The sequence below is a fragment of the Erinaceus europaeus genome, chromosome 15 (genome assembly GCF_950295315.1).
Source record: "Erinaceus europaeus chromosome 15, mEriEur2.1, whole genome shotgun sequence".
Classification (NCBI taxonomy): domain Eukaryota; kingdom Metazoa; phylum Chordata; class Mammalia; order Eulipotyphla; family Erinaceidae; genus Erinaceus; species Erinaceus europaeus.
This window is the reverse complement of record NC_080176.1, coordinates 4,053,515-4,076,439: the sequence shown is the minus strand read 5'-3', so window position 1 is coordinate 4,076,439 and position 22,925 is coordinate 4,053,515. Positions and strand designations below refer to the sequence as shown.

The 22,925-nt window shown below is 59.9% G+C and overlaps 2 protein-coding genes across 5 annotated transcripts in view; one reads left to right on the top strand and one right to left on the bottom strand.

Moving 5' to 3' along the window:
* Positions 1-22,925, bottom strand: part of CORO7 (coronin 7) — a 52,139-nt gene that overhangs the window by 12,165 nt on the left and 17,049 nt on the right. For all 4 annotated transcript variants that reach the window (XM_060172460.1, XM_060172461.1, XM_060172463.1 and 1 more), the window contains exons 8-9: positions 18,552-18,638; positions 17,902-17,984 (exon numbers count right to left, since the gene is read on the bottom strand). In XM_060172460.1, the coding sequence (XP_060028443.1) occupies positions 17,902-17,984; positions 18,552-18,638 (170 nt within the window). The remainder of the gene's footprint in view (positions 1-17,901; positions 17,985-18,551; positions 18,639-22,925) is intronic.
* Positions 4,572-13,445, top strand: VASN (vasorin). Its single transcript, XM_016187644.2, has 2 exons — positions 4,572-4,716; positions 10,803-13,445. Exon 2 carries the CDS (start codon positions 10,813-10,815, stop codon positions 12,859-12,861), a length of 2,049 nt encoding a protein of 682 aa, XP_016043130.2. The 5' UTR covers positions 4,572-4,716; positions 10,803-10,812; the 3' UTR covers positions 12,862-13,445.

The following is a 22,925-nucleotide window of genomic DNA, read 5'->3' as shown; positions in this document are numbered from 1 at the left end:
AGCATGAGGTCCCAAGTTCAATCTCTGGCAACACATATACCAGAGTGATGTCTAGTTCTCTCTCTCTCTCTCCTCCTATCTTATTAATAAATAAAATCTTAGGAGTTGGGCGGTAGTGCAGCAGGTTAAGTGCACGTGGCACAAAGCACAAGGACCGGCTTGAGGATCCCTGTTCGAGCTCCTGGCTCCCCACCTGCAGGGGAGTCACTTTACAGGTGGTGAAGCAGGTCTACAGGTGTCTGTCTTTCTCCCCCCCACCCCCGTCTTCCCCTCCTCTCTCCATTTCTCTCTGTCCTGTCCAACAACAATGACATCAATATCAACAACAATAACTACAATAAAACAACAAGGGCAACAAAAGGGAATAAATAAATATTTTTTTAAAATAAATAAGATCTAAAAAAAAAAAAAAAATAGGTGGTGGTCCGGGAGGTGACATAGTGGTTACGGAACTAGACTCTCAAGCATGAGGTCCTGAGTTCAATCCCCGGAAGCCCATGTGCCAGAGTGATGTCTGGCTCTTTCTTTTTCTCCTCCTATCTTTCTCATGAATAAAATAAATAAAATCTTAAAAAAAAAAAAAAGGTTAATTGGGCTGGCGAAATAGCTCACTTAGATAGTGCACTGCTTCGTCCTGTCTGCAGCCCAGGTTTGAGCCTGGCCCCCGCCGCACTGAAGGAAGCGTTGGTGCCATGGGCTCTGTTAACTGTGTCTGAGGCGTGGTACAGGGGACAGTGTTGGGCCCTCAGGGAAGGGGTCTTGAGTGCCATCCCCAGCATCACTTCTGCCAGTGATTGATGCTCAGGTCTGCCCTCTCTTGGTAAATAAATAAGTGTGGTCTGGGAAACGGCGCAGTGGATAAAGCACCGAACTCTCAAGCATGAGGTCCTGAGTTCAAGCCCCCAGCAGCACATATACCAGACTGATGTCTGGTTCTTTCTCTCTCCTCCTATCTTTCTCATTAATAAATAAATTAAAAAAAAAATTAAAAAACAAAGAATAAAAGCCTTGCATATCCACTTTGCGTCCCCCCCTTCCTGTCTCAAGGGCGCATCATCCCTGCACCTTGATACATTTCCTGTCCCACATGGATCTTGGAATTGGGCTTCTCATCCTCTTTTGAGGTCACTTCACTATTTTGCCTTTGTCTCCTAAATCGATATTCTTTAAAAAGTAAAGAGCTGGGGGTCGGGCGGTGGCGCAGTGGGTTAAGCGCATGTGGCGCAAAGCGCAGGGACGGGCGTAAGGATCCCGGTTCGAGCCCCCGGCTCCCCACCTGCAGGGGAGTCACTTCACAGGCGGTGAAGCAGGTCTTCAGGTGTCTATCTTTCTCTCCCCTCTCTCTCTGTCTTCCCCTCCTCTCTCCATTTCTCTCTGTCCTATCCAACAACAAAGCAACGTCAACAATGGCAATAATAACCGCAACGAGGCTGCAACAACTAGGGCAACAAAAAGGGGGAAAAATGGCCTCCAGGAGCGGTGGATTCATGGTGCAGGCACCGAGCCCAGCAATAACCCTGGAGGAGGAAAAGAAAAAAAAAAAAAGTAAAGAGCTGGGAGTCGGGTGGTAGCGCAGCGGGTTAAGTGCAGGTGGTGCAAAGCATAAGGACTGGAGTAAAGCTCCTCACCTGAGGGGGGGTCGCTTCACAGGCGGTGAAGCAGGTCTGCAGGTGTCTGTCTTTCTCTCCCCCTCTCTGCCTTCCCCTCCCCTCTCCATTTCTCTCTGTCCTATCCAATAACGATGACATCAGTAACTACAAATAAAACAACAAGGGCAACAAAAGGAAATAAATAAATATTAAATAATCATAAAAATGAAAAGTAAAGGGAGTCAGGTGGTAGTACAGCGGGTTAAGCGCACATGGCACAAAGCACAAGGACCGGCATAAGGATCCAGGTTCGAGGCCCCGGCTCCCCACCTGCAGAGGAGTCGCTTCACAGGCGGTAAAGCTGGTCTGCAAGTGTCTATCTTTCTCTCTCCCTCTCTGTCTTCCCCTCCTCTCTCCATTTCTCTCTGTCCTGTCCAACAACGACATCATCAACAACAACATCAATAACAACAATAATAACTACACCAAGGGCAACAAAAGGGAATAAATAAATAAATAAATAAATAAAATAAAAAGTAAAGAGCCACTGGTCCAGGAGGTGGAGCAGAGGGTAGAGGGTAAAGCATTGAACTTTCAAGCATGAGGTCTCAAGTTCAACCCCCAGCAGCACATGTACCAGAGTGATAGCTGGCTCTTTCTCTTTCTCTCCTCTTATTTTTCTCACTAACAAGTAAAATCTTTAATTTTTTTTATTTGCCTCCAGGGTTATTGCCGGGGCTCAGTGCTTGCACCATGAATCCACTGCTCCTGGAGGCCATTTTTTCCCTTTTGTTACCCTGGCAGTTTTACCATTGTTGTGGTTATTACTATCGTTTTTTTTTTTTTCCTCCTCCAGGGTTATTGCTGGGCTCGGTGCCTGCACCATGAATCCACCGCTACTGGAGGCCATTATTTTTTCCCCCTTTTGTTGCCCTTGTTGTAGCTTCGTTGTGGTTATTATTATTGCCCTTGTTGACGCAATTCGTTGTTGGATAGGACAGAGAGAAATGGAGAGAGGAGGGAAAGACAGAGAAGGGGAGAGAAAGACAGACACCTGCAGACCTGCTTCACCGCCTGTGAAGCGACTCCCCTGTAGGTGGGGAGCCGGGGGCTCGAACCGGGATCCTTATGCCGGTCCCTGCGCTTTGCGCCACATGCGCTTAACCCACTGCGCCACCGCCCGACCCCCTCTATCGTTGTTTTTGATGTTGTTGTTGTTGGACAGGACAGAGAGAAATGGAGAGAGGAGGGGAAGACAGAGGGGGGAGAGGAAGACAGACACCTGCAGACCTGCTTCACCTCCTGTGAAGCGACTCCCCTGCAGGTGGGGAGCCGGGGGCTCGAACCGGGATCCTTATGCCGGTCCTTGCCCTTTGTGCCACGTGCACTTAACCCACTGCGCCACCGCCCGACCCCCCAATTTTTTTTTTTTAAGTAAAAAGCAAATTGGAGGAGTCTTGAGCCTTTGGCTAATCTGGCCTGAGTGAGTCCAGGGGACAGGCTGGGGAAGGGGCTCAGAGAAGGAGGGGTCTCCACCACTGCTAGAGAACCTGGAACCTGACAGGAGGCAGTTCCCAGAGGAGGTCAGGCTGAGGGTCCCCTGAGCAGCCGCGCCCCCAGGAGCATCTGTGGGCCCCTGGAGTGGCTCAGCACCCACTGAAAACCCAGTTGCTTCCCAAGCTGAGTGGGGGAGTGACCAAGTGATGCAGCTGGGAGTAGTGGGGAACCAAGCCAACTTGTGCACCCCCCACCCCCTGCCGCCCAATTCCCGTCCAAGGCAAGTTGGGAAGTCCCATGTCAATGTGAAATCACCCGACTTTCTTCTATGTTGGCAGAAGCTTCAAAGTTTTTTTTTTTTTTTAAAGTCCCATTTAAGCCAAATGAAATGCACCCGAGGAAGGGCCAGCTCTGGCCCAGAGCCGAGGTCAGAAGCCAAGACCTTCACCCACAGGGACATGTGTGGGGTATGGAGGAGGGACACATCTAGAAAGGGGCCCTGAGTGGAGAGGGGTTCTCAGAGGAGACACTGCTCAGGACTAGACACAGGGGCGTCCACTCTTCAGAGCAACTGTATCCTCCGGGGAACACTCCCCCAGCTGGTGTGACTGGGAACGAGCCTCAGCACCCAGTCCTCCCTCCAACCAAAGGCCTTTTACTGTAGGGAGGGCTGGAAGGGCGGCCAGTGTCCCTCTGGGAGCTGAGTCCCCAAACACTGGCGCTTGAGAGAGGCAGAGCGCCTTCGCGGAATCCTCCAAAGCAGGGGACTTTTCTGGACTAATCCAGCCATCGGCACCCGACCCTCCCACCCCATCTCGGGGACCACCAACTGTCGCTCCCCTCCCATACTGCCTGTGAAGATGCTGGTCAGTGTGAGGCCCTGGGCAGACAGTCACCGCCCCACCCCTTCCACCCTGGCGGAGGCCCTCCAGGGACCTCGGATCCCTAAAACCACCTGGGCTGAAGGAAGCCCAGCATCACTCAGGAGCTCTCTGTGCAGCCTAGCCAGGCCTTCCTGCAAAACCACCTGGGCTGAAGGAAGCCCAGCATCACTCAGGAGCTCTCTGTGCAGCCTAGCCAGGCCTTCCTGCAAACGGGGTTATAAGAGCAACTGCATACTGACTGAGATTTCTCCTAAAAACAAAACAAAATTCAGATTTCCAATTGCTCTTGAAAAACCCGAAGGACCGGCAGCCTGGGCAGTCCTGCACAGCCCTCCCTGCCCTGGGCTGGTGGCCGGGGGATCTGCCAGGGCGCTGGGCCTGCTGGAGTCCATCCACTTGCGGGGGGGGGGGGGGGACACAGGCACCCGAGTTTATGCTACGGATCGATCGCTTTTTACAGGAGAAATGGAGGGCGCGCCGGGGGCGGGGGGGGGCAGGCCGAGTCACCGCGGCTCCCAGGTGTCCCCCGCCCACCCGCGGCCCCAGTCGCGCGGGAGGGGCTTCCAGGCCCCGCCCCCGGCACGGCCAATGGGCTGAGGCCCCGCCCCCGATTCTTAAGGCACGACCCGCCTCCCCGCGAGCAGACTCCGCAGTCCGAGCCTGGGGCGGGGAGACGAGACGTGGGAGACCCGGGACCCAGGAGCCCTCTGGGCCGGCCGGCCGCGAAGCACCGCCTCCGCCTCCAGGTGAGTGTGCGCCCCGCAGGCCGCCCCCCCGGCCCCGCCGACCGCGCGCCTCTCCTCCTGCGGCCCGGGCTCCGCGCGTGGCCTGGGCTCTCCCGCCGGGGGCTGCCGCCACACCCCCTCCCTCGCTCCATCCTCCAGGGCGGCCCTCCCGCATCACCAGCTTCACGAGTCCAGCCCCTCTGAGCAGCGGTCAAGCCAGCCTTGGGCCACTTGACCCTCCTGGGGTGATAGACCCAGCCCCCCAGTTCGGGCAGTCTGGGGGACCAGAGGAGCTCAGTCACACGGGGCTGATCCTGGGGTCCCTGGCTGGCAGCTTGACACTGACTCCCCTCCTCCAGGGAGACTGGGTCGGGCATTAGGGCGCCCCGTCTCTGCCTCTGCCAGACAAGGGGCCTGTTTGGGCTGCGAACCCAGTGGCCAGGAGCCAGCCCAGTCCTTTGTGTCCCGGGGCCAGCAGCACCGGAGCCTGAGGCTGTGAGGTCCCCTGTGGCCACTGGCAGGCCCGTCCATTGGTGCCAACCATTCTGTCTCGCCCCCGTTCGTTAACGATTACCACACCGGGTCGCTGACCGTCTGTTGCAGGGGCCCAGGGTTGGTGTCTGCAAGGTGGAAGGGGGTTGGTAGCCCTGAGGGTCTTAGCGGCCCCTGCCTGCCTTCTGCATCCAGGCCAGGTGAGGCACCGCACAGAGCCCCCTCTCCAGGCCAAGACCAGATCTCAAAGCTCTCTCCAGGTCAGCCTGGACTTTGGATGCTGGGAGCCTAGTCGGGTGGGTGGGCGGGTGCCCGCCAAGAGAGGTCCATCGGAACTGGGCCAGCTGCGGGCAGTGAAGTCCAGTGTGAGCCCCACAAGGTGGTGGGAGTGGGTGGGAGGGGGCAGTCCCCTGAGTTTTGTCTCTTTTCCCCCCCGGGGGGGGGTGGGCTGAGCCCCTGGAGCTTCTGTAAACAGAGTGTCAGAGGCAGGAAGAGGCTCTGGTAATGAGCAGCCCAGCTGGAGGCTCTCCAGACCACTATCTGACCATGCCTGGGGCCGGAGAGGGCTGCGAGCACACGTGGGCACTGTCTGTCCCCTCCTCCCTCGCTGGCTGCAGACAAAAAGGGTCACACTGGAACCTTTGGGTCAGAGGGTCAGGTGGGGCTGGGATGGCACCCCTCTTCCAGGCTTTGGAAATGGGAGAGGCAGTGGGCTCAGTATACAATGCCCCTCACCTGCAGTCACCCCAGGAAGCCCCCACCGGCAGGCGGCCTCAGGGCTAGGGAGAAACCTGGGCTGGTCCAGGCTCCCCAAGTCCTGTAGCTGAGCCCCTACAGTCAGGGGGAGCTGGGGCACAAGTCCCAGGTGAAGAGAGGTGGTTCCCTGTGCGTAGTCCCTATGGTAAAGGAGCAGGGCCCCTCTGCTCCTAGCACCCAGCGCCCTGGAGGTGCAGGAGAGGCCTGACCCCTGGGTCCCTGTGCTCATGGCAAGGGGTTAGTGACCCTCCTGAGCACCTCCCCACCCCAGCCCACCCTCCTTAGTCTCCCCCTGGACCAGGGAGCCCAGGGCTCTGCCCTGCCAAGAAAACCAGCTCCCCTCACTGCTGTGGAATTTGCCAGAGTTCCTGGAGAGGGGGGAGGAGGAGGGGCCGCCCAGAGCCTGTGGCTGCGAGTCTGCGTGGGCGCGTGACCAGGAGAGTGGGGCAGTGAACGGGGCGGGCGGGCGGGGTGCTGGGGGAGCCTGAGCGCTCAGCTCAGCCCTTCAGCCCTTCCTTTTATCGGTCCCCACATTCCAGAGTCAGCCAGATTGCTTTCCCTCTGCGGGCTGGGCCGGCCATGGGCCTCCCCCACTTTTCCTCATTCCAGCCTCCCTTGGGCCACCTCGGGTTTGGGGGTGGGGTGGGGGCAGGCACAGGGCTAGTTGTCTCCATGGCTGGGGCCCCAGCGCTGGCCACAGTCCCCTGGGGGAGGGGGGAATGCAATAAGGCCCTGACATTCCTCCAAGGCTGCCCCAGAGATTTAATTAAGGAGGGAGGCGAGCAAGTGGCCTGAGGGCTGGGCCCACCATGGGCAGCCCGATAATGAACAAAACCCCCGGGAACCCCCTGGATTGAGACCCCCCCGGTCCAGCCCAGTGGCCCATGACCCCACGGGAGGGGCATGCTGCCCTGAGGGGACCAGAGAGGACGAGACTTCTTCCTCTGGTCCTGGCTGAGCTCCAGATTGCCTGGGCCAACTGGCTGGGGGCTGGTGGCCTCCCTGGGTGACTAAGGTCTCCTGACGGCAAATTGAGGGTTAATTGCGTAGTGAGGGCCTTCCTTGATTGGTGCTTGGCGTTGGGTGGGGATCATCGGGCAGCCGAGGCCCTGGGTCAGAGCCCAGTCACCTCACAGCCAGCCGCACGTGTCGGCAGTGGCATCTGGGACGGCCCACACCTAACTAGGTGCAGCAGGTGTCTCGTCCCAGCAGTGACACCTCTCTGGCGGCCTGGCCTGGCGCATCCCGCCACCCTGAGGCCTTGCTTGAGCCAGGGCTGGGCCTGAGTCACTGGTCTCCCTGCTCCGGGCCGACAGGTCTGGTGGCTGCCAAGTCCCCTACCCGGGTCCAGGTGCTTCCTGCCACGGAGGAGGGGGCCATGCCTACTCCTGGCCAGGGCTCTTGTCTTGGCTGCCCCCCGGTTGCAGTTCTGTGGCCCAGGGTTTAAGCCTACAGGCACAGAGGACTCCCCAACACAAAGCTCTGCCTCACCCCAGAAATCCTAAATGATCCAAAGCATTTCCTGAGGCTTTGGGGACGGTTCTGATGTGCACTTGAGTGCAGAAGGGGACCAGAGGAGGTCTGAAGGCTAATCTGTGCCTTGCTCAGAGCCAGTATGAGCACTGGAGGAGCATGAGGCAGAGACGGATAGGTACCCCCAGATTAACCACAGGTTAATCTCTGAGCCTCGCCCCAGCCATTCAGGAGGGCCAGAAAAGAGCCCCCCACCTATGCCTGCCGGGGCTGGGGCTGCTGGGTCTCGGCCCTGAGCTTACTCAGACACGTCAGCGAAACCGGAGCCAGCCTTGCTGGCCTCCCGCACAGTCCCGCCCGAGGGGGGATTGGCAGGCTCCTGGGCTGGGTCGAGGCCAGGCTGTGCTGGTGGTGTGGGGAAGGAGGCCTGAGCCACGGGGTCAGGCCCCAAACACCCACCCTGTGACCTGTCTGACCCTCAGGAGCTGTACCACTGGCCTGCACACGAGCTTCCCCGGGGGCAGGGAGCCTTGAGGCCTGAGGTGTGACGTGGTCACTGGACGCCCAGGTCCACCCACTCACTGGCCCTCCCTGGGTCAGTCAGTGTGAGGGTGCACTCCGGGTCCTAACTGAGATGACAGAACCCTTACTCAGAGCCCCTCCCTCTGTTCCCTAGTCATGTGCTGGATGGGGTGGCCAGGGAACAATTCACCCCTCCTCCTTCCAGAACCAGACACTCCTCTCCTCCACCCCAGGCCCCCAGCACCCCAAGGCATCCTCACCCTCAGGGCAAGAGGCCGGCTTGAGGTCGCTAGAGTTTCCAGTGTTTCCAAACCACATAGAGCGAGCTCTGGGATAAACTTCCTCATCCCCATTCACAGATAGGGTTCAGGTGAGGGCAGGCAGCCAGACAGACAGACCACAGAGTCCCATCCCAGTCACTATCCCCTGGAGGTGGCCCTCAGCACCCCCAATTTTGTCCTGTCCCCCTGACCAATCCCCTAAATCCCAGGGCTGCCTCCAGAAACTCACCTCATACCCTTTGCAGAAGGCGAGTCTCCCCCCCTTCCAGGTACCAAACTGCTGACTGCAGTGCTCTGTCCCACTGTAAGCTCATGATAGCCAGGCCAGGAGGGGAACCCCTGGCCGTACCCCCCTCCAGCCCATACCCCCCAGAGCACATGCACCAGGCAGGCAGAGTTGCTCCCAGAACTTGCTGGATTTCCCTGTTTGAAAACAAACAACCATATGAAACAACACCCCTGTGTGCTCAGAACCATTGCAGACCGGTGAGATGCCCACTGGGGAGGAGCCCTGAGAGACCCCTTGCCTCACCCCACTGTGGGCAGGCCTGCCCTCTGGGGGTTGTCTGGTCTGTTCCTGATGCCCTTCCCCAGTCCCATTAGTTTCCCAGGCAGGGGCTCATCCTGGCAGCTGGGAAGCCTGCTGCCTGCTGGGGAGACCCCAGCCAAGTACCCCATGGCTGCTTTTGTTCTAGAACCTCCTCCCCCGACTCTGGACAGAGCGCACACACACACGCACTCAGCTAGTTAGAAGGCCTCCCCAGAGCCCAAGCTGGTGTGTGTGTGTGTGTGTGTGTGGGGGGGGCGTTTGCAGCAGCCCTCAGCATGCCCCCATTCTGGGAGGTGTTGACTCTGCAAGGAGGGGGGGCGACAGATGAGATGCTTTGTGTGCCCAGCTCGGGACGTCTGGCCGGGCAGCCAGCTGAGCACAAGCTCTTAACCATGACCTGCTACGAGGCCCGGGGGAGCCTCAGCTGCGGGGGTGGCGGGCTGGCCACGTGCAGGGCCCCCTCCCACCCTAGCCTGGCTGCTCCCTGCCTGACCCTGCCTGGCTGGCCCCCCACATCCACTTGGGGGGGGTGGAGAGGCACAGCCGTCCACATCTGGAGGCCAGGCCACACCCACTGAGTCAGGAAGGGCGGAGGGGGGTCCGGGTGGGGGAGGTGGGGGAGGTGGGGCATCGAGGGCCAAGATGAGTTAAGCCCTGGGATATGGGGGTGGGGTGGGGTGGGGTGGGGGAGGCAAGCCCAGAGGGGGCACTGCTGGCTGGGGGTTGGGGAGGCACCCACTTGGCCCCTACTGACCAGTCCAGTGAGGGGGGTGATGGGCTTCACCCAGAGCTAGTCCAGGACCATCTCCCGGCTGGAGGGCCGCCCCACCAGGCTGCTACCTGGCTGGCCGGGCATGGGGGAAGGGGTGGCTTAGAGGCACAAAAGGCCCTTGTATGAAGGCAGGCCAGCAGGGGAGGGGGCCCTCCTTGGGGGAACTTCTAGGGGTTCAGAGTTTGAGGCTGCTGTGGGGGTGGCCTCAGACGCTCTCATGGGCAAAGGGGGCTGAGTTGTGGGCCAGCCAGTCTTGAGGAGGCCGACTCCAAGCTTGGGGAACCCTGCCCTGGGGCCCCATCACAGGGGCCTGTTGGCCACACCTGGACGTGGTTAAGGCTCGGGGCTCATGTTTCCCGGTGTGAAGGCAGCTCCCCAGCATCTGGGAGTGATGAGGAGTTTCCACTGGGAAGGGCTGGGGGGTGGGGGCCAAGAAGGCGGCAACTCAGTGGTGCTGGCTGCGGAAAGGCTCCCACTGCCCCTTTCCACCCCAAGGGGCCCCAAGAGACTAGTGAACAACCTGATGCCTCCCAGGTCCCCCAACCTGAACCCCTGGTCAGCCCAAGGCAATGGGCTTCCCATTCTATCCTCATGTCCCAGAGGTGGGGGCCTGAAGACCAATGTCCCCCACAATGCAAGGCACCTGCCCACATGGCTCCTCTACATCCCCCTCTCCTGCCAGCCCCACAGCCCCGGCCAGGGCAGGTCTGGCGGCACAAGTGGAAAAACCCCGACCCCATAGTTTCCACGTGAAGTCTTCCTGCTGCGGTCTCCTCACTTGGAGGACTCAGAGCGTGGCGGCCAGGGCAGCCAGCTTCTCCGTTTACGCGCTGGGCCTGCTGCCTGCCGGCTCTCCCAGACACAGCCGCCGCCACTGGGGAGGGGCTGGTGTGGGGCCCCCAACCCCTCCTCGCTGTCCACCTCAGCAGAGGTCAGGGACAGGGGGGCATGCAGGGCCTTGTGCTTTGACCAGGGGCTCTCTCTGAGCAGATGGAAGGTGGGAGTGCCTGGAGGCAAGGAAAGAGGGGGAAGTAAGTGGTCACTGAGTGCTGGGGACCCCCCCAACCCTGGTGGTGGGGTGGGAAGTAGCAGCTGATAGCATGATGGGGTCACATGGCTGCTCAGAGTCACAGAGTGGGCGGGAGCGGGGGGCTGACTCACGCTGGGGCACAGGGACGGGATGGGAATCCCCTTCTTGGTGTTCCTTGGCGTGGCTGTACCCTGGGCCCGACTCATACTCGCCTATCCTCTCCGTTCCCAGGGCCCAGAAGATGCCCCCTCACGCGCCCCCGGTTCTGCTCCTGTTGCTGCTGGCACTGGGGCGCGGGGCACGGGGCTGCCCAGCCAGCTGCCAGTGCTCCCAGCCTGGGACCGTCTTCTGTGCCGCCCGCCGGGGGACCTCGCTGCCCAGCGACGTGCCACCTGACACAACCCACCTGTACGTCTTTGAGAACGGCATCGCTGCCCTGGACGCCCCCAGCCTGGCCGGCCTGCCGGGCCTGCAGCTCCTGGACCTGTCGCAGAACCAGCTGGCTAGCCTGCCCGCGGGCGTCTTCCAGCCCCTCGCCAACCTGAGCAACCTGGACCTGACGGCCAACCGGCTGCGCGAGATCACCAACGAGACCTTCCAAGGCCTGCACCGCCTGGAGCGCCTCTACCTGGGCAGGAACCGCATCCGCGTCATCCAGCCCGGGGCCTTCGACGCACTCCGCCACTTGCTAGAGCTCAAGCTGCCCGGCAACCAGCTAGGGGCACTGCCCCCCCTGCACCTGCCACGCCTGCTGCTGCTGGACCTCAGCCACAACCCGCTGCCCACCCTGGAGCCCGGCGCCCTGGACACGGCCAACGTGGAGGCGCTGCGGCTGGCCGGCCTGGGGCTGCGGGCGCTGGACGATGGGCTGCTGGGCCGCCTACGCAACCTCCACGACCTAGACATGGCCGACAACCAGCTGGAGCGCGTGCCGCCCGCTGTGCGCGGCCTGCGGGGCCTCACCCGTCTGCGGCTGGCCGGCAACACCCGCTTGGCCCAGCTGCGGCCCGAGGACCTGGCCGGCCTGAGCGGCCTGCAGGAGCTGGACCTGAGCAACCTCAGCCTGCGCGCCCTGCCGCGCGAGCTGGCCGGCCTCTTCCCCCGCCTGCGGCTCCTGGCCGCTGCCCGCAACCCCTTCAACTGCGTGTGCCCGCTCAGCTGGTTCGGGCCCTGGGTGCGCGACAGCCACCTGCAGCTCGCCAGCCCCGAGGAGACGCGCTGTCACTTCCCGCCCAAGAACGCCGGCCGGCTGCTCCTGGACCTGGACTACGCCGACTTCGGCTGCCCGGCCACCACTACCGTCACCACTACTACCACCACCACCACGGAGGCTGCCACCACGACACCCAGCACCCGGCCTGAGGTGCGGAAGCCCACGCCCCCACCTGCCAGCCCGGTGCCCACGGGACCTGCCCCCATGGGGCCGACTGCCACTGAGGCCTCCAGCCTACCCCCCACAGCCCTGCCCACCCCGGGGCCTGCCCCAGTGCCCCAAGACTGCCCCTCGTCCACCTGCCTCAACGGGGGCACCTGCCACCTGGGGCCAAGACACCACCTGGAGTGCATCTGCCCAGAGGGCTTCGAGGGCCTGTACTGCGAGAGCCCTGTGAGGCCCAGCCCGGCCACAGCCACTCGGCGGCCACCGGGGCCCCTGCCCCTGGGCCTGGAGCCAGCCAGCCCCACCTCCCTGCGTGTGGAGCTGCGGCGCTACGTACAGGCCAGGCCAGCACAGCTCAAGGGCCTCCGCCTCACCTACCGCAACCTGTCAGGCCCTGACAAGAGGTCTGTGACACTGAGGCTGCCTGCCTCACTGGCCGAGTACACGGTCACCCAGCTGCAGCCCAATGCCACCTACTCTGTCTGTGTCAGGCCCCTGGGGCCCAGCAGGGGGCTGGAGGGCGAGGAGGCCTGCGGGGAGGCCCACACACCCCCGGCTGCCCGCTCTAACCACGCCCCGGTTACTCAGGCCCGAGAGGGCAACCTACCACTTCTCATTGCTCCCACGCTGGCTGCCATGTTACTGGCCCTGCTGGCCGCCATCGGGGCAGCCTACTGTGTGCGGCGGGGACGGGCTGCAGCAGCGCTGGCGGCAGCTCAGGACAAGGGGCAGGTGGGACCTGGGGCTGGGCCCCTGGAGCTGGAAGGAGTGAAGGCCCCCTTGGAACCAGGCCCCAAGGTGCCAGAGGGTGGAGGGGAGGCCCTGGCGGGGGGGGCCGAGTGCACAGTGCCGCTCATGGGCTACTCGGGGACCGGGCCGCAGGGGCCCCTGCCTTCCAAGCCCTACATCTAGGGGGCCACCAGGGCCCGGCTCCGTCCCTGCGAGGACTGGCTGCGCCCACCTGCTGCCAGACCAAGGAAACCCTCAGTTCCGCATGACGGGGACATATCATAGCAGGGGCTGTGTGACCACAGTAGGTCCCCACCCCTCTGGGCCTGGGTCACCTTGTCAGGACCCAGGCAATGGTTGATGAGGCCCCCAGGGCCTGAGTGGCCAGGACAGCATCTGCCCAGCTGACATGTGCAATCACGGGGGTTGGGCCGTGTGCTGGTAACACAGGCCTAGGCCACCCGCCCGCTGCCCCTGCTCCAAGGACCGTGAAGGAAGCTCCCTGGAAGATCATGGGGAGAGTGGAGTTGGGGGACAGGCCGGGTGGCCCCCACCTCAACCCCAGGGAGCAAAGGTACAAAAGAAACTGGAAAGGAAGACGCTGTAGGAACCAGTCGTTCTGCTTTGGTTTTTTAAACTATATTTATAAGAGATCCTTTCCCATTTATTCTGGGAATTTTTTTTTTAACTCAAAACAAGAACTTTGGTTTTTGTAAAACAAAGATGATATGAAGGCCTTTTGTATGAAAAATAAAAACTCAACTGAATCAAGTGTCTGTGATTCAGCCCTGGACACCTGGTTGGGAGTGGGTGGCCTGTACCAGGAACCCTCCCCCCAGCAGGCACAGTGCCCTCTGATGAGCCCAGTGGAGCAGGGGCACTTCCTTCTTAGGGCAGAGTACCCAAGGGGAGTTTTGCCCACTTGCCCAGTCTCATGCAGGCACCCTGGGCTCCCATGTAAGGCTGGGGTTGTCCCCACAGGTCCCTCTGTGCAGGGGTTGGCTGGTGCTGGGAGACACAGCCCCCACCCACCATACAGAGAAAGAGCTGGCTGTGTGGGTACCCAAGGTAGGGCCAGGCCAAAGGTCTGAGTCCAGCTGAGAGAGGCCCACTGTGATGTCCCGCCAGTCCCTGTGTGTCCTACGCTGCCAGGCTTTCCAGAAACCCCGGAAATGGGAGTGTTTTCCAGGAAGGCCAGAGGCGGGGACACCCGGGGAGCTTGGGGACAATGACAGAGCCACAGCACCTTTTCCTACACCTCCAGGTCAATGTCCCTCCCAGCTCAGTCAGACCCAGGCCCCACTCTCCCCTGGAAGAGCGGGGTGGCTCCCTGCACAGGGCAGCAATGTCAGGGCAGGTTTATGTGGGGCTCTGGATTCAATTAGCGGCCCTGAGGGTTTTGGAGGGAGGGGAGTGGGCCAGGGTGGGGCCTTTCTTCCTGAGGTGGCAGCAGGGGCCCAGGTAGGCTTCCTGTTGGCCTGCATCCTATTAGGAGAGCAGCCATGGTGCGGCCCCCTTCCAGCAGCCCCATCAAAGGCGCCATTGTGGGCTGGGGGCCACAATCAGGTGGTGGCTAAATAAATGTTTTCTCTGCAAAGCCAAACCCGGCTGAGGGTGGTGGTGGGGAAGCCTCTCATGCCATCCTGCCCAGGAGAGGTGCCTGAGTGCCCATAGATTGGGGCCTGGGGGTAAGGAAGGGCTGAGCCAAGACACAGGGCAAGGGCCAGTCCCCACGCTCAGGAAGCCAGCACAGCAGCTACAGGTCAGCACAGCTTCCCCATACAAGGGCTCAGGACAGATTTGGGTCTCCAGGAGAGGAGAGGGAGACCCCCATCCCAGGGCACACCTCCGTTCCTTTGACCAGTGGCCAGGCGGGAGGCCTGACCAGACTGGGTGCTGGGGTGTGAACCAGCAGAGATGGGGACCCTGGAGATGGGGACCCTGGAGCCTCCACTGCTTGGCAGGTACCTGGGGAGAGCTCAAATCCCACCTGCCTGTAGCCTGGGGGCTCCCACTTTTTACCCCGCACCCCATGCACACTCAGGCCTGCTCACACCTCTGTGCCCACAAGAGCCACCTGTCTCTTAGCATGAACTACTCTGGTGGAACCAGGCCCCAAGGACCCCCATGCCCCACTTCCACCCCACACCAAGCCAGGCCCCAGAGCACAGGAAGTCCCGGGCAGCCACATGTGGACCTGCACCCTGGCTGGGCAGACCACACAGAGTCCTGATGCCCACTACTCCCCCCTTGATCGGAACTATCCACAAGCGACAGGGCAGCAGGGAGGGAAGAGGGAGAGCAAGGATGGGCCCCATCCCTGGGGAAAGGATAGAGGGTATGTGCCTGACCCTGACCTCTCACACTGTTCTGCCTAAAGTGACGTGAAGAGAACGGAGGGTGTACCGGGTATGGTGGCACTGCCTGTGCCCATGCGGGAACCCCTCACACTGGCTGTCCTAATGCCAGCTGGCCCAGGTCTGTGAGGGCTTGGTGGCCAGGGGGCCGGGGTGGGCACAAAGCCCTGGCGCCCACTGGCTGGAGAGTCCCGTCTCACGCCAAGGGCACAGGCCAGCAGGGCAGGGGCCAGCGGGGGTGGAGGGGGCGGACAGTGGCCTGGCCGCCCATCTGGGAGCGATCTGAGACATTCCAGGCTGGCTGGCCCTGGGAGGCTATTCTTAACTGCTGTAATTACAGGGTCAGCCTGGCCGGTGGCACCGAGGGGTCTGGCCATCATTAACTCCTCCTGGGACCACGCTGCGCTGGGCTGGGCGGGGCTGCTCTTGGGGAGGGGAGGGACCTAGGAGGCAGGAAATGGTGAGCTGAAGGGCATTTAAGGGCTGGTGGGGGAAGTAGGGAGACCAGGGCCAGGAGGCATCTGGAACAGGGAGTGGGGTGGGAGGAGAGAGGAGCCAGGAGCCCCAGAGCTTTCACCCTCCAGCACAAGGGGGCTGGTGACACCAGTAGCGTTCCAGGGCTAAGAACATACAGGGGCCTGGCACCCACTGTGGCTCTCAGAGTCTTCCTCACTCTCATCTTCAGCAGCAGAACAGAGAAGGGAGGGTGGGGTAGGGGTTCCCGCCACCCTGACCACTGTCCCTTGTCTGGGGTCCTCAGAGGAGGTCCCACCAGGAGCTCTTGGGATACTCAATTCGCCCAGGGTTGGGGTGAGTCACTCATGGATGGCACTCTGACTCAGTTTCCCCAGTTGTGAAACCAAAGAGGGAGGGGTGGGACAGAAAGGACCAGGGTCCTCTTCTGGCTTGGGCCTTGCAGATGTCAGCAAGCCCCTTCTCCTAGTTGCCCATGTGGGGACCAGGCCAAGCTGGGAGCAGAGCCTACAGACTGGGCAGGAGGGATGGCAGAGGGAGCCTCCCTAGGGGAGGACAATTAAGAATTTTCCTGTTGGGAGTCGGGTGGTAGCGCAGCGGGTTAAGTGCACATGGTGTAAAGCGCAAGGGCCAGCTTAAGGATCCCAGTTCGAACCCCCAGCTCCCCACCTGCAGGGGAGTCACTTCACAGGCAGTGAAGCAGGTCTGCAGGTGTCTATCTTTCTCTCCCTGTCTTCCCTTCCTCTCCATTTCTCTGTCCTATGCAACAACAATAACAACAACAATAACTGCAATAAAACAACAAGGGCAACAAAAGGGAATAAATAAATAAATATTTTTTTTAAAAGAATTTTCCTATTGGAGCCAGGTGGTGGCACACCTGGTTGAGCGCACATGTTACAATGCACAAGGACCCAGGTTCAAGTCCCCGGTCCCCACCTGCAGGTGAGTGGTGAAGCAGGGCTACAGGTGTTTCTCTCCCTCTCTATCTCTTCTTACCCTCTCGATTTCTGACTGTCTCTATCCAATAAAGATAATTATTAGGGAGGTCGTCTGGGAGGTGGCACAATGGATAAAGCATTGGACTCTCAAGCATGAAGTCCTGTGTTCGATCCCTGGCAGCACATGTACCACAGTGATATCTGGTTCTTTCTTTCTCTCCTATTTTTCTCATTAATAAATAAAATCTTTTTTTAAAAAAAAAAAGTTAATGAGGGAGTTGGTTAAGTGCATGTGGCACAAAGTGCAAGGACCAGTATAAGGATCCTGGTTCAAGCCCCCACCTCCCCACCTGCAAGGGGTCCTTTCACAAGCGGTGAAGCAGGTCTGCAGGTGTCTGTCTTTTTCTCCCCCTCTCTGTCTTCCCTTCCTCTCTCCATTTCTCTCTGTCCTGTCCAACAACGATGACATTAATAACAACAATAATAATTACAACAATAAAACAAGGGCAACAAAAGGGAATAAAATATTTTTTTAAAAGATAATTAAAAAATTTTTAAATATTTTATTTATTTTTACCTTTTGTTGCCCTTGTTTTTTATTGTTGTTGTAGTTATTATTGTTGTTGTTATTGATGTTGTCATTGTTGGGGCCAGGTGGTGGCGCACCTGGTTAAGCACACACATACAGTGCACAAGGTTCAAGACCCTGGTCCCCATCTGCAGAGGGAAAGCTTCATGAGTGGTGAAACAAGCTTGCAAGTGTCTGTCTCTCTCCCTCTCTATCTCCCCCTCCTCTCTCAATTTTTGTCTCTATCCAATAATAAATAAGAGAGAAAAAGAGAGAGAGACAATTGTCCTGTCCTGCCCCTTCACCATCTAGCTGGAATGCCTGCCCCCCACTGTGGAGGGGACAGAGGGGACAGTCCCCAGTGCTTGTTGGGGCCTCCAAGTGTCTCTGCAGAGCTGGCTTGTGGTGTGTGTGGGGGGTGGTAACCATAGTGGGGAGGGGAGTGTGCTGATAACCTAGATGGCTTGGGCACCCTCCAGCTCAGGAGAACTGGGGACAGGCGTGGGGCCAGGACTCAGAGGGCCCCACCACCACCACACCCCAGCCCGTCAGCTTATCTGGCCTCAAGTCACCCATGGGTGCCCTGGCCTCCGTCCCCTCAGCCCCAACGTCAAGTACATTCCCATCCAGCCCAGCCACATCTGGCGGGTCCAATCCCTCCTCAAATGCCACACCGGTCAGTGGAACCCATGTCTCCTGGCCTGTGAAGGAAGTCACCAGCTTCAGTGGGGGCCGGTCTGCCAGCTGCCCCACCCTGAGGCCACCTTGAACCCAACAGGTGAAGGCCTGGCAGCCCAGAATGTGGGGTGGATGCAGAGATCTCCAAGTGACCCACATTGCCTGACTCCCTGGCCCCAGCCCATCCCAGCACGGCCGCTCCTACCCGGGTGAGGTGTCCAGGCTGACGCAGGTCAGGGCGCTGGAGAAGTGCCGAGTGTCCCACAGCTTTACTTCACGCTCACGCATCTGTAGGAGGGGTGGGAGGGTGCTCAGAGGGCTCTGGGGAACTGGGGGCACAGGGCTAGGGGAGGGGTCTGCAAGCTACCCCAGGAAGTTTGGGGGGGTGGTTTTGGGGATGACTTTCTCAGACAGAAAATGAGGCAGAGGAAGAGAGAGAGAGAGAGAGAGAGAGAGAGAGATGGGAGCAGACACCACAGCACTGAAGCTTCCTCCCCTGAGGTGGGGCTCAGGCTCAAGCCTGGGCTGTGACCATGGCAAAGCAGGCACACTATGCAGGTGGGCTATTTCGCCAGCCTGAGTTTGGGATTTTAGGCTGGGTCTTTTCGTGAGGCCTCAGGTGACAAGGGAAAAGGGGCAGTCCCCTCCCTGAACTGGGGTTCCTGGGGCGTGGCAGTGGTTTCCAGGGTCAGGCTGAGCTACCCAGACGGAATCCCAGCATCCAGAAGCCTCTGGTCCCCCGAGGCCTGGAGCCCTGCTGCGCACAGGCCGTATATGGACAGTGTGGGGACAGGCTGAGTTGCCAGGCACCCCTCCCAACCAGGGCAGGAGCCTTAGTCACAGGGGTGCAACTACCTGGTTTAGACCAGTGGACACGAGGTGCTCTTGGTTTCCTGTCCATGCCAGCCGGCCATCTCTGCTGTTGGCATGGGCTTCTGTGCTCTGTGGAGAGAGGGCCTCAACTAAGTGCCCCAGAGGGCAGGAGGGGCCAGGTCCCCCGCCTCCAGCCAAGAGGGCCCCACTGTCACCAGCCTGCAACCCAGCTGAGTCAGTCCTCCCAAGGCCCCTCCCCACCCCGACAGGCACTGGCATCATCCCCAGCTCCGGGAACCCCGTGTCCTCTGGGAACCTCACTTTTCTGGCTTGGGGAACAGAGAGGTGCAAACTGCCACTAAGCACTGTGCAAATGGGGGATTAGGGGCATTACCATGGCTGCCAGGCCAGGTGCCAGCACTGGGGACGGTCCCAGGAGGCTGCAGTGGCCAGCAGGGAGAGGCCAGCCCACACCCCAGGCAGTCTGTCCTGGGGGCACTGAGGGTGGGGGAGTTGAGGGGGCCAGAGGAAATGCTCCCTCTCTGTCACTCCGCCCCTGGAGCCTGAGACCAAAGACCCTGTTACCAGAAATAGCTCACCCCAAACCAGGGCCAGCTTCCTCCCAGCTTCCCACGATGTCCTTGGGGACAGATGCGGGCCGGAGGCTGCTTCAGGAGCTGGCCCGGCACCCCCTCCCCAGCCCGCGGGGGCTGACCCCAGCGTGGGAGACAGGCAGAACCAAAGGGCCCGCCCGCGAATTCAAGGGGCTCAGGCTCACTGCTCTCTCCCCAGCACGCACGACCTACACAGGAAGTTGCCGGCTGGAGCCTGAGAACCCAGGCCCCACTGCCTCTCCCCACGCAAGCAGGGTTAGGGGTCAGGGCCAGGGCCAGCCCAGACCCCCATGCCCTGGAGCCTGTCAGATGACCCTGGGTTCTCACAGGTCTGCAGGTATCCTGTGTAAGCAGCAAACCAAGACTCCACATGTGAGTCCCCTCATCTACTGATGGCCACACTGAGCCCACACCAGGTGCTGTGTGCGGAGGGGCTCCCCAGGGCTCCTTCCTGGCGCGGGTATTCTCATATGGCTTGTGATGCCCAGGGCCTCGAACCTGGGTTCTCACACATGGTAAAGTGTGTTCTCTATTCTCTACCAGGTGAGCAATCTCCCAGCTCCCAAACTTGTTTTGTTGTTGTTCATTTTGTTTTTGCCTCCAGGGTTAGCACTGGGGCTCAGTGCCAGTACTATGAACCCACTGCTCCCGGAGGCCATTTTCTTCCACTTTATTGGACAGGATAGAGAGAAATTGAGAGAGGTGGGGGAGAGAGGGGCAGAGAAAGATAGACACCTGCAGACCTGCTGGGTCTCCTGTAGGGAGCTGGGGACTCTAACCAGGAGGCTTGTGCAGTTTCTTGTGCTTTGTACTACGTGCGCTTAACCTGGTGCACCACCACCCAGCCCCCTTTTTATTTATTTATTTATTTTTTTAATATTTACTTATTTATTTCCCCTGTTTTATTGTTGTTGTTATTGATTCCATCGTTGTTGGATAGGCAAAGAGAAATGGAGAGAGGAGGGGAAGGCAGAAGGGGGGAGAGAAAGATAGACATCTATAGACTTGCCTTTTTATTTATTTTTTATCAGAGCACTGCTCCATTCTGGCATATATGCTGCTGAAGATTGAACATGGAGCCTTTGGTGCCTCAGGCATAAAAGGGGTGTGTGTGTGTGTGTGTGTGTAAGCATTATGCTGTCTCTCCAGCCTCAAACTTGTTTTTTTTTTTTTTTTTTAAAGCTGGAGAACAGAGCCCAACAAGAATGCAGTAAGGGGTAAAGATTTACCATCAGGTCTGCGCTGAGCAGTGAAGGATCAGCAGGCCTTGGGGGAGGGTGACCAGCACCAGGGCCTTGTCTACACAGATCACAGGTCAAATGACAGGCACTCGGTGCTTCCCCTGCTTGTCTCTCACCTGGAAGAGGCTCTGTCCCCAGGTCACCTGCAGGGCCTTAGGCCTCCTCCCCCATGAGGCCCCCGTGCTGTTCTCTGCTGTGAACCCAAAGGGGATAGCCTAGGACACCCACAGGGAGTCACAGCCAGAGGGCAGCCACACCAGGACAAGGGCCCCAGCACCCACACCCCAACCCTGCTCACTAGGGTGTGGGAGTGGTGGGGAGTGGCCTCTGGACTGCCTGGTAGCTGGGGCAGGCAGTGGCCAGCAGGCCCCATTTGGCTTCTGGGGGTCCAGGGCACCCAGGAAGTGAGATGAGGGCAAAGCCTGGGATGAAAGGCTGTGGGCGCTAAGTCTGCTGGGGGCCCTGGAAGCCCCCTCCCTCCAGTCCCAGATCCCCAGGGCATTCTTTCCTTTTTTTCATGGGTAAGAAAGTCAGTGTTGGTGTTGAAAGTGACTTTCACTTCTTGGCTGGCCTCAGCAGGAGTGGGGAGGAGCCCTCTTTTCAGACCTCCCTTTCACCCTCTCCCCACCCACCCTCAGTAGGGGAGGGGCAGTGGGCTCTGGAGGTCAGCTCCAGCCTGCAGGCCACATGTGGGCTTCTTCTCACGGGTGTGAGTGGGGGGCCTCTGTCCCCCTGGTCATGGTCTGCCAGCGCCCCCCCCACACCTGGCCAGAGAAGAGCCTTGGAGGGCGGGGACCAGGCTGGGGGCTGCCCAGCTGGGGGAGCAGGCGCATACCCCGCATTCCAGTTGCGGTGCGGCCAAATCCCCTCCGGGTCACCATGGCAACGCTTCCTGTGTGGGGCAGGGCGACTGGAGGTCTAGTTCTTTGCTCAGTGGAGGGGACCTTCTCCCACAGGGAGAACCCCTCACCCGCCTCCTCTGCCTCAGTTCTAAAGCTGCTACTGCACAACTTGGGGTCAGGGGGCTGCTCCTGGAGCCCCTCTGCCCCAGAAGGGGGTCTGGCTGCCTTGCTCTGAGCACCCCAAATGCAGGCTGCTATGGCCCAAACCCCTGAGGCTTCCGGGCCTTGGCCACCCCCACCTTGAGCTTCAAAGGGCCCAGAAGCCCCAGACTCTGACAAAGCTCACCCCCACCGCCCAGCCAGGGGAGCTGGGACAGCGGTGACAGCAGGGACCTAAGGGCAGTCTTCACAGGACAGTCATGAGAGGAAGACCACAGAGGGCCTGGGAATGAATAATGGTCACAGACACACACCATGGGGGGTGTCCCAGCTCAGGTCATCAAAGGCAGAGCCCAAAACAAAGTGGGAGACCCTCAGCCTCCCCACCCAGCCTCCCAGCTTTGGGGGCAGCTCCCCTGCCCTGGCTGCCCGGCACAGGCCCCCATGTTGGGGGAAACAGCTCTCGGGAGGAGGTGGCTCACTCACACTGACCCCAGCCGCCAAGAGCGTTTTCCTAATAGAAGCCAGGTGTGGGCCAAATGCCCCAGGCGGAAGTGGGGGGCAGGGCCCCAGGCAGCATTCCAGGCCCACTGCCCCCGCGCCAGCCCTGGCCCAGCACCCTGGGCGGCTAGAGGGGGTGGGAGCCACCCCCGCTCTTCCCAGGTCCCTTTGGCCCAGGAGCCCACGGCAGGGGGCTCCCTCCAGAGCCAGATCCTGCCTGCCCCTTGGAAGGCAGCCACTGCCTGCACCCCAACCACAGGGAAGGAAGAGGGAGGGAAAGAGAAGGGAGGAGAGGAGGAAGGCGCCAGGTCTGGGAAGCCAGCCCAAAGCAATGCCCAATCAAGAGCAGGATGGGGTCTCCTACCCTGGGAAGGGACCTGGGGTCTTCATGTAGGTGTATGTATGGGGAGGGGATAGCTGAGAAAGCTGGGGCGTTGAGCCCAGGACCCCCCTGTGGACAGAGGCATGGAGACCAGCCAAGGCAAGCTGCACTGGGCACATTTGGGCTGGTGGGTGAGCCTCGAACCCAGAGAGGCAACAAGTCCCGGAAACACAGACATGAGGGGTGTCTGTGTTGGGCACAGGGCTCCCCTGGGGAACGTAGCCCCAAAGCTGACAGCAGGACTCAACTCCGCTTGCACCTCAGCTTCCAGAACATTCGTTTCTGTCCTTTCATTTATCTTTGCTACCAGGACCATCACTGAGGCTCTGTGCCCGCACAGTTCCACTGCTCCTGGCTATTGATACATAATTATTGAGAGAGAGAGAGGCATAGGTAGAGGGCAGGGATACCCCAGCACCACTCCTGAGGCTTCCCTATGCAGGTGTTTCCATGTGGCGGCTAAAGACTTGAACCCGGACACACAAGCACAGTGGCTGAGTCACCTCCCACCCCCACAACATTCATTTTTTAAACTATATTTATTTTCCCTTTTGTTGCCCTTGTTGTTTTTCACTGCTGTTGTAGTTATTGATGCCGTTGTTGTTAGACAGGACAGAGAGAAATGGAGAGAGGAGGGGAAGACAGAGAGGGGGAGAGAAAGACAGACACCTGCAGAC

Excerpts from the sequence above, each read along its gene's own strand:
- VASN (XM_016187644.2), top strand. The coding sequence starts at position 10,813 with ATGCCCCCTCACGCGCCCCCGGTTCTGCTCCTGTTGCTGCTGGCACTG.